Genomic DNA, 16,383 nt, shown 5'->3' with positions numbered 1-16,383 from the left:
AAAAGGGGGGAGGGGTAGCTACTACACTACCGGTCAAAAGTTTTAGAACACCTACTCATTCAAAGGTTTTTATTTATTTTGACTATTTTCTACATTGTAGAATAAGAGGGAAGACATTAAAACTATGAAATAACAAAATCATGTAGTAACCAAAAAAGTGTTGAACAAATCAAAATATATTTTATATTTGAGATTCTTCAAAGTAGTAACCCTTTGCCTTGATGACAGCTTTGCACACTCTGGGCATTCTCTCAACCAGCTTCACCTGGAATAGTTTTCCAACAGTCTTGAAGGAGTTCCCACATATGCTGAGCACTTGTCTGCTTTTCCTTTACTCTTCGGTCCAACTCATCCCAAACCATCTCAATTGGGTTGAGGTCGGGTGATTGTGGAGGCCAGGTCATCTGATGCAGCACTCCATCACTCTCCTTCTTGGTCAAATAACCCTTACACAGCCTGCAGGTGTGTTTTGGGTCATTATCCTGTTGTAAAAAAATTGATAGTCCCACTAAGCGCAAACCAGATGGGATGGCATATTGCTGCAAAATACTGTGGTAGCCATGCTGGTTAAGTTTGAAAAGCAAAGCACCATCACACCTCCTCCTCCATGCTGCACAGTGGGAACCACACATGCGGAGATCATCCATTCACCTACCCTGCGTCTCACAAAGACACTGAACCAAAAATTACAACCAAAAATCTCAAATTTGGACTAATCAGACAGATTTCCACAGGTCTAATGTCCATTGCTCGTGTTTCTTGGCCCAAGCAAGTCTCTTCTTCTTATTGGTGTCTTTTGGTAATGGTTTCTTTACAGCAATTTGACCATGAAGACCTGATTCACACAGTCTCCTCTGAACAGTTGATGTTGAGATGTGTCTGTTACTTGAAGTCTCTGAAGCATTTATTTGGGCTGCAATTTCTGAGGCTGGTAACGCCAATGAAGATATCCTCTGCAGCAGAAGTAACTCTGGGTCTTCCTTTCCTGTAGTGGTCCTCATGAGAGCCAGTTTCATCATAGAGTTTGATGGTTTTTGCGACTGCACTTGAAGTTTCTTTCAAAGTTCTTAACATTTTCCGGATTGACTGACCTTCATGTCTTAAAGTAATGATGGACTGTCGTTTCTCTTTGTTCATTTGAACTGTTCTTGCCTTGATATGGACTTGGTCTTTTACCAAACAGGGCTATCTTCTGTATACTACCCCTACCTTGTCACAACACAACTGATTGTCTCAAGCGCATTAAGATGGAAAGAAATTCCACAAATGTACTTTTAACAAGGCACACCTGTTAATTGAAATGCATTCCAGGTGACTACCTAATGAAGCTGATTGAGAGAATTTCAGGAGTGTGAAAAGCTGTCATGAAGGCAAATGGTGGCTACTTTGAAGAATCTCAAATATATTTTGATTTGTTTAATACTTTTTTGGTTACTACATGATTCTATATGTGTTATTTCATAGTTTTGATGTCTTCACTATTATTCTACAATGACGAAAATAGTAAAATAAAGAAAAACCCTTGAATGAGTAGGTGTGTCCAAACTTTTGACTGGTACTGTATGCGATATCAACACTTGTGGCATCATGTTCTCTAAGTGTCACGATCCCCAAAAAGTTTGTGTTTTTGATCATAAATGTAGCCCTATGCCAAAATATGTATTTGTTTGTAACAGGGATCCACCCACTCTCTGCCTAAGCAAGTTCTGTCCGACACATTACTGAAAAAAGAGAGATAAGTGATGCATTTAATCAGGGTAAGGTTTTACTAAGCTGACATATGGAATAATTTTAAGATGATCATACCATGGATCATTTAGCTATTTTATTTAGAATTTTAAGATCCCTTTAGGTCTAAAAAATGTATATAAAAAAATGTTTGATAAAATATTGAATTTGGCCTTTACTACTACAAGACATAGAAATGCATTGAATAACACCTTAATAAATGACAAAGAAGACAGTCATCAAAGAAATCATAAGGAATTAGGAAATATTTGTTGGCACAAAACTACCTCCATACTTCCATTCATTTGTATGGGTTACCTTCAGACGAGTCCTGTGACACACTGTAGCTCGGCCACCTTCCACCGCAGATGTGCCCTCATACCATCATGGCCACTTAATTATTCCCAACTTCCAAACTTCCAATTGACTCCTTCATCCCCCTCCTGTTCCCTGTAACTATTCCCCAGGTCGTTGCTGTAAAATGAGAATGTGTTCTCAGTCAACTTACCTGGTAAAATAGGGTTAAATAAAAAATAAAACAACCTAAACGGGTCGATTTTAGGTCCTGTACTTTTTACAGTCTATATAAATATTGGTCTATCTGCAAAGAATTGTAACGTACACCTGTACGCAGATGACATTGTTGTGTATGCTATTGCCCCCATGGTTGACCAGGCTTTTTCAGAGCTGCAATCTGCCTTTGTTGCTTTGCAGAAAGCATTTGAATTAACAGAAATGTATACTTAATGCAGATAACTTAATATCCTTTGTTTTTTCTGATAAATATCTGGGCATCTGAATTGATGAAAAGTTATCTTCTAAAAAGCATATGGATGAGTTAGTTAAGAAGTTGGGAATAAAAATGGGCCTCTTCTTTAGAAATAGATCACACCATTTATATGAATGCAGCTGCCACTGCACTGAAACCATTAGATACAGTTTACCACAACACACTTAGCTTTATTACGGGTGACAGGTTCAGTACACATCATTGCATCTTATATCAGAAAGTAGGCTGGCCCTCTCTTGTAAATCGACACACTGCTCTCTTTTTGTTTCTAAAGCACTCTTGCACAAACTTCCACCATGCCTTACTTCATTGTTAAAATACAGAGATACGAGCCACCAGACACGATCACAGGGATGACTTAAGACGTCCTCACGCTTCCCATCTGAAACAGTTCGGAACTGTTCCTGCATATATTACGACATTTTGCGACGCTTTTCTTAGTTTTGGTCTTCGGCAAGGTGGTGACCCTTGTGACCTTATTAATTATCGCTCTATTTCTAAACCTTCTTGCCTAGAAAAACATTTGGAGTCCTTGATTAATGCTCGGTTAAGCTATTTCTTAACTTCCATAATCTATTCTAAATGTGCATCAGTCAGGCTTCAGACCAGGGCAGAGCACCATCTTGGGAGCATCACTGGTTTTAAACGATGTGGTAAATTGTTTGGATAGGAAGAAACACTGCGCTGCTCTATTCATTGACTTCTGCTCTATTCATTGACGTCTACGCATTCGACCACTCTTTACTAATTCCCTGCTAAATCTGAACACCAGGCTAGGCATGTGCACGTGAGTGAGAGAGGTATATATTCTTATTCCATCCCTTTACTTAGATCTGTGTGTACAGGTATTAGGTAGTTGTTGTGGAATTGTTAGATTACTGTTAGATATTACTGCACTGTCGGAACTAGAAGCACAAGCATTTTGCTACACTCGCAATAACATCTGCTAACCATGTGCATGTGGCCAATAAAATGTGATTTGATTTGAGAGGGAGTATGTGTGTGTGTGTGTGTGTGTGTGTGTGTGTGTGTGTGTGTGTGCATCTGTACTATATGTGTGTGAGTGCTACTGTCAGTACTATAAATACAGGGTGTTGATGACAGGTGTTAGTGCCTCACATCTCTTGGGTGAGGGGAGGGGGGAGAGGAAAAGGGGAAGGAAGGAGTGATGAGAGAGAGAGATGAGAAGGAGGAATAGTAGGCGAAAGTGGGAAGATGAGTTTGAAGTGGGGTGAGGGATGAGTTAGGGACAAGAGGAGGGACAAAGTGAAGATAAAGAAGAGAGAGTGAGGACAGGGTGAGATTCAGTGGAAACTGTGGTGATCAGGCTACTACAGAACCAGAAATGATCTGATGATTGATCATCTCTCTACACTCTAAGCATCGAGCTCAATGTGTCTGCTTGTTTCCTAGCAGAACAACTCTTTCCCAGCTATTATCTGATTAAGATTGATGGAGATGAGGTAGAAGACATATTTCTATTTCTCATCCATGCCCTGTGTTGCATGTTTAGACAGAACACCCACATTTATTTACAGACTGGTGTTAAACAGCATATCTGTAGAGGTGTTGTGATGTTGCATTGCTGTCTGTAGGTGTTTGAATTGGTACCCTGTACAGCAGAGTATCAAATCTTACCCTACGGGGTCCGGACTACTGATGTTTTCTGTTCTACCAGATAATGAATTGCATCCACCTGGTGTCCCAGGTCTAAATCAGTCTCTGATTAGAGGGAAAGACTGAAAAGAAGCAGTGGAACTGGCTTCAAGGTCCAGGGTTGAGTTTGAGGGATATACAGTATAGGTGATTTGTCTCACATTATGTGGTGTCTAGAGGAGTTTTAGTACTACATTATGTGTTATGCTAGGGTTATTTGATTTGTGTGGTAGCTTGAGTATATATACAGTATTATGTGTTGTCTTACCTTGTGAGGTATGACAACGGTAGATCCTCCGCTGATGCCAACGATGGGCAGAGCTGTCTGAGTCGACAGAAAGTCTAGGATCTGAGCCACTTCTGCCACCTGCTTTTATTAGGTCCAGGAGATAGTCAAATACATACACACAACATATAGTGGATTTTTACCAAGGAATCTGGCATCTCATATTTATCCCGTTTTTTCAATATCCCCAAAGGACAGAGGTCAGTATCTGAGTTAACCTTTCGCCTTGTTTAACATGATTGATTGATTGATCGATCGATTGACTGACCTGAGGTCCAGCTCCTGATCCCACATCGTCCTCGAACACGACCCCATGCAGTTTCTCTGTCGCCATGGTTTCACAGAGACGTGTCAGCAGGGCACGAGGGTTGGTGTCGTTAACCAGAACAGTGACCGGGTTCACCTCTAAGAAGACAAAAAAGCAGAAGAAGAAGAAGAAGAAAGAACGTTGTACTCCAAAGTGAACATAGTAAAGAGCACATAAGTATTAATGTCAAGAACATACAGTGGCAAAACTGGTTCACAGGTTCATACCTAGGGGAAGATCAGCGAAGTCCTCTCTGCTCAAATGACCCCTGACCTCATTCTGGTAAGCAGAGCCACAGAACACCACTGCCACGTTAATAGAGGGATGAGGGATGAGAGGGCGGGAGAGGAGGGGAGGAGGGGAGGAGAGGAAGAGGAGGAGGAGGAAAAGAGGAGGATATCGCGGAGAAGGTGGCTGTCCTGGAGGAGCAGCCATGTCAGCACCTTACTGCCTGGAGAGGAGTAAGAGGAGTAAAAATAGAAAGAGGGGGAAGAGGAGGAGAGAAAGAGATATGGAGAGGGGGAGGAGGTGAGGGTGGGACAGAGGGTTCAAAGATAGGGGGTTGGAGAGGGAGAGAAATGGAGAGCAGTAGTCAGACATGCAAGCAGCTTTTGTCTTGTGACAATTGATGTGTCGCTCCACAAAACTATTCTCTTTTGCGTCCCTTTAATATTTTAAGTAGAAATTGTGCACCAGTATTGGATTTTAAAAGGCTGTTATATTAAATGAAGTGCCCTTTAATATAGACCACATGGACAATTCAATAAATCCAACATTTCTATATGAATAAACATTTGCTAATGTCCCTTTGTGCACTCTCTGTGACTTCTCGGAAGATTCTAACCCACATTTTTCCACATAATTGTAAAGCCCTGTTTATTTTGTTGCTTTGACAAAGTATTTTCTGAAGATTATAATTTATTTAATGTGATTAGTGATAGATAAAAATAAAATACAAATCCCTCATTTTATGGTCAACCCTGTTACGCAAACTGAGCCCTCACTTTAATATTGTGAAACTATTCCTTTTTTCCCTGGTGTTTTGTGGTGGAAAACTGAGCACATCGAGCATAACATGTCAACCCTGTTACCCATAGATAGACAGGCATAAAATGTTTTACCAATTTACATTTTGGGTGAAGCTTGCATTCAATTTCCCCTCCTTGTTGCACACAAGCTTCCATTCCCCCTGTCACAATGGGAGTTATGGCTGAGTTAAGATTCAATTAAACCTGTTACAGTTAACCCTGTTACTTTATTTGGCACTTACTATAGTCTTTATTTAGATGGGGTAACATTAAGTGTAACGTCTGCTTCCAACTCACACTCTCAAGCACGTAGATCCCCTGAACGCAGCTCACTTTCCAGCCCACTTTCCAGCTCACACTCTCAAACATGGATCCCCTGAACGCAGCTCACTCTCCAGATCCCAATCACCTGAATTCTGATCACCTGTATGTCATTATCACACACTATTTAGTTCAGTTCTTTGCACCCCATCATTGTAAGGCATTGTTTGTTTTGTGACACACTTCTTTTCAGAGTGCTGTTTTGCCTGTAATTTAATCCCCCTGTGTATGATAGTTTTTTGCCTGCCTCACTACTGACGCCTTTTCCTTATTCCCTGCCTGTTCGGATTTCCTGTTATCAACCTATTTCCTGATCTCCCAGATGATGTTACTAGCCTTTTCCCTGCCTGTACTGTTGCCTTTTTGAACCCCTGTGTATGACCTTCTGCCTGCCACTGGAGCCAGCTATCTGCCTCCTCCTGTGGTCCTTTACAAATAAACAGGTGCTGCGCCCTGCGCTTGAAACCAGCTCTCTGTCTCCCATCGTGTTCATTACATTAAGGGCCCAGTGCAGTCAAAAATGTTTTTTTTGTTTTTTTGTCATTTTATATATATTTCCACAGGTTGGAATAATACTGTGAAAATTATGGTAATGCTTATTTAGTGTAAGAGCTGTTTGAAAAGAGTGCCTGACATTTCGACCACATTGGACCTGTAAATTGAACATGTGCTCATCGTGACAGAAAGTTAAATTAAACTACCAGAAATTGACCCATTTTGTGGAATGACCCTGAAACCCATAATCCTTCAGTGCATTTAAGTATTATATATTTTTCTCTCTCTCCATCCCTGTTCATTGCAATCTCACACCCACCCACTGACTGACACCAGCGCCTGACCTCCATCAGACATTAGCATTTTAGTCTCTAGCCCCTTTCTACAAGATGTCATCTAGAAACATTTCATTTAGATTAGATGTATTTATCTTTTGGTCACATGTACAGGGTCGCAGATACCGTTGCAGTGTACAGTGAAATTCTTAAACTCAACGCTCCAACAGTCTACGTGTGAATGAAACAATAAAAAAATATATATATATACAGTATATACATGTTTACAACTGTGACAATGATGAATAGAGATGTCCATTGGGGTGTGGGCAGGATAATTGTCCATTGAGGGGTGGGTGGAGGAAAATACAATGTCCACATGGGGGATCAGCGGAAGTGGTGGTGGCTATTCAGTACAACGTTGAGTGAGATACGTGCTCACTCAAAGTCAGTACGTACATTTAAACACAGTCAGTGTCAGCACACACACACTCACTTTCAGTACTAACCCACACTGTCAGTAGGCTATGTACATATCAGTTTTATCATTTCATTGGATAAGGATGTCCTAAAAAAAATGTCTAGTAATCCAGTGGTACATGCAGATTTGGACTGTTGACTTTTGATGGGATTGGACAGGGTACATGAAATGATTGAATTCTTGTCCAGGTTGTTCATGTCCATGTTATTCAGTCAGATGACAGGCTTTACTCTGGGCCTTTTAGACACAGTCTACAATAACTAGTGCTGAACAACTGCAGGGACATGAGTAAAATAGTACCCATCTTCAAAGGCAGGAGCATTCGAAGTCATATGAAAGGAAACAGACAAAATCACCTTAGAAAAGAGAGGCTTGAAAGAGAGTTGAAAGGATACGTCTGATGACAGTTCTATTCTAAGAACTTAATATATTTTGTTTTTTTAGTCTCGTTCCTCATTTGCACACCAAAACGACAATATCCCAGCATCGAGACATTGGGTCATTTGGTCTGTATTGGAACAAAGAGATAGGAAGTGGGGGATGTGAGATGATTATGAAGGCCTCTCTGATGACCAGAGATCACACAGATGGATTAACCAGTGGTCACTACGTAGACACATAGCCGCAAGAAGTAGGGGTGCTGAGTGTGCTGCAGGCCTCTAAGGCCTCTGCAGGCCTCTACAATAACATTTTTTGTAACTTTTTTTTTAAGTAGTGCACTGGGCCTTTACTTGTCCTGTATCAGTGGACCAATATAGCATCTTCCAGCGGCAATGCATAAACACACCACACCAACAGCACATCTGACAGAGGAGAGTGTATGGTTTTGGGGGGAGGGAGCGCGTAGCGCGTGTGTGTGTGTGTGCGTGTGTGCATGCGTGTGGGTGCTAACGTGTGAGTGTGTGAAGCAGGAACGGGATTGTGCATAGGTTGTCAAGCACCAAAGGTTTCGCCTGGTTAGTTTGCAATGTCCACTTTAAAATCCCACAGACAAGAAGAAATGCTTTCAACATGCACAATGTGTCAAAAGAATGCGCATGCATGCCTGTGTGTGCGTTCCGTATATGTTTATGCCGGCGTGAGCATGTGTGTGTGAGAGGTGAGCAAGGTGGCGGCCAGTAATAGAAGACAAGGTCTCATTCTTTCTCATTTGAAAAATACATTGTGTTTTTACAGTCATATGATCGATACTAGTCACAACCCGAGGCCAAATACATGGGGGGGGGGGGAGTGTATGTCAGAAAAATAGCAAGAAGGCGAAAGAACCATTCAAAGAGAGTCATAGAGAAACAGAAAGATTAGAGAGAAATGCAGACAAGGGGGAGGGAAAATTGAAAAAAAAGAGAGTGTGTGGGTTCGTTAGAGGAGTTGACTGGAGAACAGAGATGCTGGTTGCAGATACACTCAGCCCACTATAAAAAAGTATTGTGAAACAGACAGAAATTACTTATGTTCACCACACGATTTTGTATACAGTGCATTTCAATCATAGATGAAGGTAGTAGGTTACTTAAAACTGTCACACCCTGTCACCTGCCTTTGTGCTTGTCTCCACCCCCGTCCAGGTGTCGCCCATCTTCCCCATTTATCCCCTGGGTACTTATATCTGTGTTCTCTGTTTGTCTGTTGCCAGTTCGTCTTGTTTGTCAAGTCAACCAGCATTTTGTTCTCAGCTCCTGCTTTTCCCTAGTCTCCCTTTTTCTCACCCTCCTGGTTTTGACCCTTGCCTGTCCTGACTCTGAGCCTGCCTGCCTGAACACTCTGCCTGCCCCTGACCCTGAGCCTGCCTGCCGTCCTGTACCTTTGCCCCTACTCTGGATTACAGACCTCTGCTTGGCCTGAGCCTGACTGCCATCCTGTACCTTTGCCCCACTTCTTTGGGTTATTGACCCCTGCCTGCCTTGACCTGTCATTTGCCTGCCCCTGTTGCTGTAATAAACATTGTTACTTCAACACAGTCTGCATTTGTGTCTCAGCCAAAACGTAATAAAAACAGAAACAATAGGAGGGAGATTGGTCGGGGAGGATGGGTGGGTGTATAATGCGAAGGTCTAGCAACCCAAATGTTGTGTGTTCGAATGACAATGAACAACTTTAGCATTTTAAATAATTAGCAACTTTGCAACTTCTTATTACTTTTTAACTAGCTATTTAGCTAGCATGTTAGCTAACCCTAACCCTTTAGTTACTTAGCTAGCGTGTTACCTAACCCTAACCCCTACCTTAACCCCCAGCCTAGCTATTGTTAGCCACCTAGTTAACCAAACTAACGTTAGCCGCAACAAGTTGGAAGTCGTTATGAAGAAAATCGTGTACTGGTGTGCCTGTCACAAATTTCAAATAAGTAATTTGTCTATTTTCATGGTTTTCTGTTATAATGTGTTGATAACACTATAATCTCTACACTCCGGGCTGGGCGGTGATGGACACAGCAGATAAACAATAGAAAGTTTGTGGGAGAGTGGGATAAGGTATAGGACAGGATATGAGCATGTCTAGAGACAGACAGTAGACGGTGTAACCTCACCCTGCAGACCTCAGTTTCATACAGTGTAACCGAGTTGGTTTGATGACCTACCGTATCATGAATCCTTAGACGTGGACATTCATTAGCTCCCAGAGTTAATGCCCAGGCTTTAGCTTAGAGGCCTTACACAGTCTTCTGGTGCCCAGACAGCCAAGGTTAAAATAAAATGCATTTGTATTTGTCACATGCTTTGTAAACAACATGTGTAGACACAGCGAAATGCTTACTTATAAGCCCTTCCCAACAATGCTGTCGTGACGTGACTATTGTTAATCTGATGACTGTTATTTATTTTATCAATCAACTATGTTTAATTGATACTCAATTAAATTAATTATGTAACAACTCATTAGAAATTTAGGGCACCACAGGAGAAGTTTGTTTAATGAGTTACCGTCTCCCAAATTAACTCAAGAATATTGTAACGATCGTCCAAAGGAGTAGACCAAGGTGCAGCATGGTATGTGTTCATCTTGATAATTATTTGAACTCTGAACACACACAAAATAATAAACAATGGAACATGACCGTCACGTCTTGCAGGCTTTACACAGCAGTACAAAAATAAGATCCCACAACTCAAGGAGGGAAAAGGGCTGCCTAAGTATGGTTCCCAATCAGAGACAACGATAGGCAGCTGCCTCTGATTGGAAACCATACCTGGTCAAAACATAGAAATATAAACCATAGAATGCCCACCCCACACCCTGACCTAACAACATAGAGAAATAAACCGTCTCTCTCAGGTCAGGGCGTGACAGTACCCCCCCAAAGGTGCGGACTCCCGGCCGCAAACCTGAACCTATAGGGGAGGGTCCGGGTGGGCAACTATAATTGGCGGCGGCTCTGGTTCGGGGCGTAGCCCCTACACTGCCCGCTGATCCCCCCCCGCTTCTGTGTCGCCGGAGGAACCAGACCGTGGATCATCGCCGGAGGCTCTGAACTGCCGACCGCCGCTGAAGACTCTGGGCTGCAGGCAGCCGCTGAAGACTCTGGGCTGCAGTTCGTCGCTGAAGACTTGGGGCTGCAGACTGTTGCTGAAGACTCGGGGCTGAAAACCGTTGCTGATGACTCTGGGCTGCAGACCGTCTCAGGAGGCTCCGGACTGGGTAGCGTCGCTGGAGGCTCCGGACTGGGGAGCGTCGCTGGAGGCTCCGAACTGGAGAGCGTCGCTGTAGGTTCCGGACTGGGGACCGTCGCTGCAGGCTCCGTGCCATGGATCATCACTACAGGTTCTGTGCCATGGATCATCACTGGAGGCTTTGTGCCATGGATCATCACTGGAGGCTCCGGGCCATGGATTATCACTGGAGGCTTCGTGCCATGGATCATCTCTACAGGCTCCGTGCCAAGGATCATCCCTACAGGCTTCTTGCCATGGATTATCCCTACAGGCTCCGGGCCATGGATTATCACTGGAGGCTTCGTGCCATGGATCATCCCTACAGGCTCCGGGCCATGGATCATCACTGGAGGCTTCGTGCCATGGATTATCACTACAGGCTCTGGGCCATGGATCATCACTGGAGGCTTCGGACAACAGATCATCACTGGAGGCTTCCTACGTGGAGCTGGAACCGGTCTCACCGGACTGGGGAGGCGCACAGGAGACTGGGTGTGCAGAGCAGGCACAGGGTATACTAGGCCGTGGAGGCGGACTGGAGGTCTGGAGCTTAGGGCTGGCACACCCCGTCCTGGCTGGATGGTTATTTTAGCCCAGCAAGGGCAGAGCGCTGGCACAGGACAAACTGGTTTGTGCTGGTGAACGGGGCGTACCATGCGTAGAGCTGGCGCAGGATAACCTGGGCCGAAGAGACGCACTGGAGACCAGGAACGCTGAGCCGGCACACTTCTTCCTGGCTGACTGCCAACTCTAGCACGGCAACTGTGAGGAGCTTGCACCGAGCGCACCGGGCTGTGAGTGCGCACTGGCGACACAGTCGCATCACCGCATAACACGGTGCTTGCTCGGTCACTCGCTCCCCACGGTAAGCACGGGGAGTTGGCTCAGGTCTCAACCCCGACTTCGCCAATCTCCCCGTGTGCCCCCCCAAAAGATGTTTTGGGGCACTGCCTCTTGGACTTCCGTTGTTGCCTTGCCTGTTCCTCCCAGTATTGCCGTTCCACTTTCGCTGCCTCTATCTCCTCTTGCGGATGCGATACTCCCCAGGCCTTGTCCAGGGTCCTGCCCCATCCAGGATTTCCTCCCAGGTCCAGTCATCCTGCCCACGCTGCTTGGTCCTTTGGTGGTGGGATCTTCTGTAACGATCGTCCAAAGGAGTAGATCAAGGTGCAGCGTGGTATGTGTTCATGTTGATATTTATTTGAACTCTGAACACTTAAACAAAATAATAAACAATGGAACACGACTGTCACGTCTTGCAGGCTTTACACAGCAGTACAAAAATAAGATCCCACAACTCAAGGAGGGAAAAGGGCTGCCTAAGTATGGGTCGCAATCAGAGACAACAATAGGCAGCTGCCTCTGATTGGAAACCATACCTGGTCAAAACACAGAAATATAAACCATAGAATGCCCACCCCACACCCTGACCTAACAACATAGAGAAATAAACCGTCTCTCTCAGGTCAGGGCGTGACAAATATATAGATATCATAACAGTCACTAAATAATCATTTCCTCATGTCAGTCTCATTCTGAACGTTGTAGACTTCATAAATCTGCACAAACCCGAGACTCACTGATCATTCCATACCACACAAATTGATTTGATTATTTATTTACTAACAAACTAAGGGACAACATAGGATACACACACACACACGGTATAGGTTACTGATTAGAAACTTAATACGATAACAACAAGTCCCTAGCGGACTAAGACAATATGACACTTGTTACACAAGATGGAGATTTAAAGAGAGAGAGAGAGCGAGAGAGAAAGAGAAGCAACACTTGGATACATTTGGGAACTACACCCGTAAAAACCCTTATACCTTTCCCTGAACTGCCACACTTATGGGTAAGAAGTAATGCATGTATTTAAGTGTTGAAGGTCTTCATCGGGTATCTCTGTTGGACCCTAGCAATCCGCTTGGTGAGGAGGGTTCGATTGGGCCTTCTTATTTCGGATGGCCTTCTCTTTCGTTCTCTGGTGTAAGTCTCTGATTGTCCACAAGAGGTCACAATGTCCTTCTTAGTTGTGTGTTTACTTGCACTCGTTCTGGAAGAGTGGTCTCCTGAGGACGGCTAATCAGCTATGTCGATGATCACAGAGTGGTGATGAAAGCAGTGTAGGACAGGATGATTTGAAGAGAGTAACAGTACTTAGAACAACGACTCAACCGTAGCATTGATTGTTAACCTGTTGGGGATAGGGGGCAGTATTTGCACGGCCGGATAAAAAAACGTACCCAATTTAATCTGGTTACTACTCCTGCCCAGTAACTAGAATATGCATATAATTAGATTTGGATAGAAAACACCCTAAAACTGTTTCTAAAACTGTTTGAATGGTGTCTGTGAGTATAACAAAACTCATTTGGCAGGCCAAAACCTGAGAAGATTCAAAACAGGAAGCGCTCTCTCTGACCATTTCATGGCCTTCTTGATCATCTCTAACCAAAACAGGGGATCTCTGGCATGACGTGACATTTTTAACGCTCCAATAGGCTCTCAGAAGGCGCCAGAACGATGAATGGTGGCTTTGCAGGCCCTGGCTGAAAAACATTAGCGCATTTTGTAAGTGGTCGATCTGAGGACAATGAGACTGGAGGCGCGTGCACGAGCCGACACCATGATTACTTTTTGAACGAAAACAACGACTCCCGGTCGGAATATTATCTCTGTTTTACGAGAAAAATAGCATAAAAATTGATTTTAAACAGTGGTTGACATGCTTCGAAGTACGGTAATGGAATATTTAGAATTTTTTTGTCACGAAACGCATCGGGCGCGTCACCCTTATTTACGCTTCGGATAGTGTCTTGAACGCACGAACAAAACGCCGCTATTTGGATATAACTATGGATTATTTGGAACCAATAACCATGGGAATGTGTCATTACCTATTTCTTAAACCATGTGAAGGGATGCGTGATTAATGGGGAACCAATGACTTGTCTCCACAATGTCTGTGAGCAAGTCACTCCCTCCTTTTCTTTATTGTGGAGAGGATTATGGCAGTAAATGGATCCTTGTATGTCCTCTCTTAGATCTCACACTTAACCTGTGATAATATATGGCCATATTCTAGTTTCTAGGCAGGAGTAGTAACCAGATTAAATTGGGTACGTTTTTTATCCGGCCGTGAAAATACTGCCCCCTATCCCAAACAGGTTAAATAACACAATGTAACTCCAAGTCAATCACACTTCTGTGAAATCAAACTGTCCACTTAGGAAGCAACACTGATTGACAATAAATGTCACATGCTGTTATGCAAGTGGAATAGACAACAGGTGGAAATTATAGGCAATTAGCAAGACACCCCCAATAAAGGAGTGGTTCTGCAGGTGGTGACCACAGACCACTTCTCAGTTCCTATGCTTCCTGGCTGATGTTTTGGTCACTTTTGAATGCTGGCGGTGCTTTCACTCTAGTGGTAGCATGAGACGGAGTCTACAACCCACACAAGTGGCTCAGGTAGTGCAGCTCATCTAGGATGGCACATCAATGCGAGCTGTGGCAAGAAGGTTTGCTGTGTCTGTCAGCGTAGTGTCCAGAGCATGGAGGCGCTACCAGGAGACAGGCCAGTACATCAGGAGACGTGGAGGAGGCCGTAGGAGGGCAACAACCCAGCAGCAGGACCGCTACCTCCGCCTTTGTGCAAGGAGGAGCAGGAGGAGCACTGCCAGAGCCCTGCAAAATGACCTCCAGCAGGCCACAAATGTGTATGTGTCTGCTCAAACGGTCAGAAACAGACTCCATGAGGGTGGTATGGGGCCCGATGTCCACAGGTGGGGGTTGTGCTTACAGCCCAACACCGTGCAGGATGTTTGGCATTTGCCAGAGAACACCAAGATTGGCAAATTCACCACTGGCGCCCTGTGCTCTTCAGAGATGAAAGCAGGTTCACACTGAGCACATGTGACAGACGTGACAGAGTCTGGAGACGCCGTGGAGAACGTTCTACTGCCTGCAACATCCTCCAGCATGACTAGTTTGGCGGTGGGTCAGTCATGGTGTGGGGTGGCATTTCTTTGGGGGCCGCACAGCCCTCCATCTGCTCGCCAGAGGTAGCCTGACTGCCATTAGGTACCGAGATGAGATCCTCAGACCCCTTGTGAGACCATATGCTGGTGCGGTTGGCCCTGGGTTCCTCCTAATGCAAGACAATGCTAGACCTCATGTGGCTGGATTGTGTCAGCAGTTCCTGCAAGAGGAAGGCATTGATGCTATGGACTGGCCCGCCCATTCTCCAGACCTGAATCCAATTGAGCTCATCTGGGACATCATGTCTCGATGCTTTAGTCCAGGTCTGGGAGGAGATCCCTCAGGAGACCATCCGCCACCTCATCAGGAGCATGCCCAGGCGTTGTAGGGAGGTCATACAGGCACGTGGAGGCCACACACACTACTGAGCCTGATTTTGACTTGTTTTAACCTGTTTGGGATAGGGGGCAGTATTGAGAATTTTGGAAAAAATATGTGCCCATTTTTAACTGCCTCCTACACCAACTCAGAAGCTAGAATATGCATATTATTGTTCAGGTTTGGATAGAAAACACTCTGAATTTTCTAAAACTGTTTGAATGGTGTCTGTGAGTATAACAGAACTCCTATGGCAGGCAAAAACCTGACAAGGTTTCAAGCAGGAAGTACCCTGTCTGACAAGGAGTCGTGCGTCTTGCATCTGTTTATTGAAAAGTAAGGATCTTAGCTGTAACGTGACAATTCCCAGGGCTCCGATAGGCTCTCAGAACCCGGGAAATAACTGAAGGTTGACGAGGCAGCCTCAGGCTGAAACACATTATCGGCTTTGGTAAGTGGCGGCTCAGAGGACCTTTGAATGAGGCGCGTGCACGATTCGCTCCTGAGGAGAAATTTAATTCGGCTGTTTAGGCTCAATGCATATTCCCGGTCGGAATATTAACACTTTTCTACGAGATAAATGGAATAAAAATTGGTTTTAAACAGCGGTTGACATGCTTCGAAGTACGGTAATGGAATATTTAGACATTTTTTGTCACGCCAATGCGCCATGCTCGAGACCGTGATGAAGCATTCTGATAGTGTCTAGAACTCACGAACAAAACGTCGCTGTTTGGATATAACGATGGATTATTTGGGACCAAACCAACATTTGTTATTGAAGTAGAAGTCCTGGCAGTGTATTCTGACGAAGAACAAGCAAGGTAAGAACATTTGTCTTATAGGAAATGTGATTTTGGTGGAGGCTGACCTGGGTGGGTGTCTAAATAGCTAGCCCTGTGATGCCGGGCTATGTACTTAGATTATTGCAAAATGTGCTTCATCCGAAAAGCTATTTTAAAATCGGACATATCGAGTGCATAGAGGAGTAATAT

General features: G+C 44.3%; 1 protein-coding gene across 1 annotated transcript in view; it reads right to left on the bottom strand.

Annotated features, from left to right (window-relative positions):
• Positions 1–16,383, bottom strand: part of LOC115200801 (glutamate receptor ionotropic, NMDA 2C-like) — a 124,901-nt gene that overhangs the window by 87,241 nt on the left and 21,277 nt on the right. Inside the window, exons 2-4 of the mRNA XM_029763931.1 lie at positions 4,995–5,218; positions 4,729–4,865; positions 4,443–4,541 (exon numbers count right to left, since the gene is read on the bottom strand). Of these exons, the coding sequence (XP_029619791.1) occupies positions 4,443–4,541; positions 4,729–4,865; positions 4,995–5,202 (444 nt within the window). The 5' untranslated portion in view covers positions 5,203–5,218. The remainder of the gene's footprint in view (positions 1–4,442; positions 4,542–4,728; positions 4,866–4,994; positions 5,219–16,383) is intronic.

The sequence above is a fragment of the Salmo trutta genome, chromosome 10 (genome assembly GCF_901001165.1).
Source record: "Salmo trutta chromosome 10, fSalTru1.1, whole genome shotgun sequence".
NCBI lineage: Eukaryota > Metazoa > Chordata > Actinopteri > Salmoniformes > Salmonidae > Salmo > Salmo trutta.
This window is presented reverse-complemented; position numbering and strand designations above follow the sequence as displayed.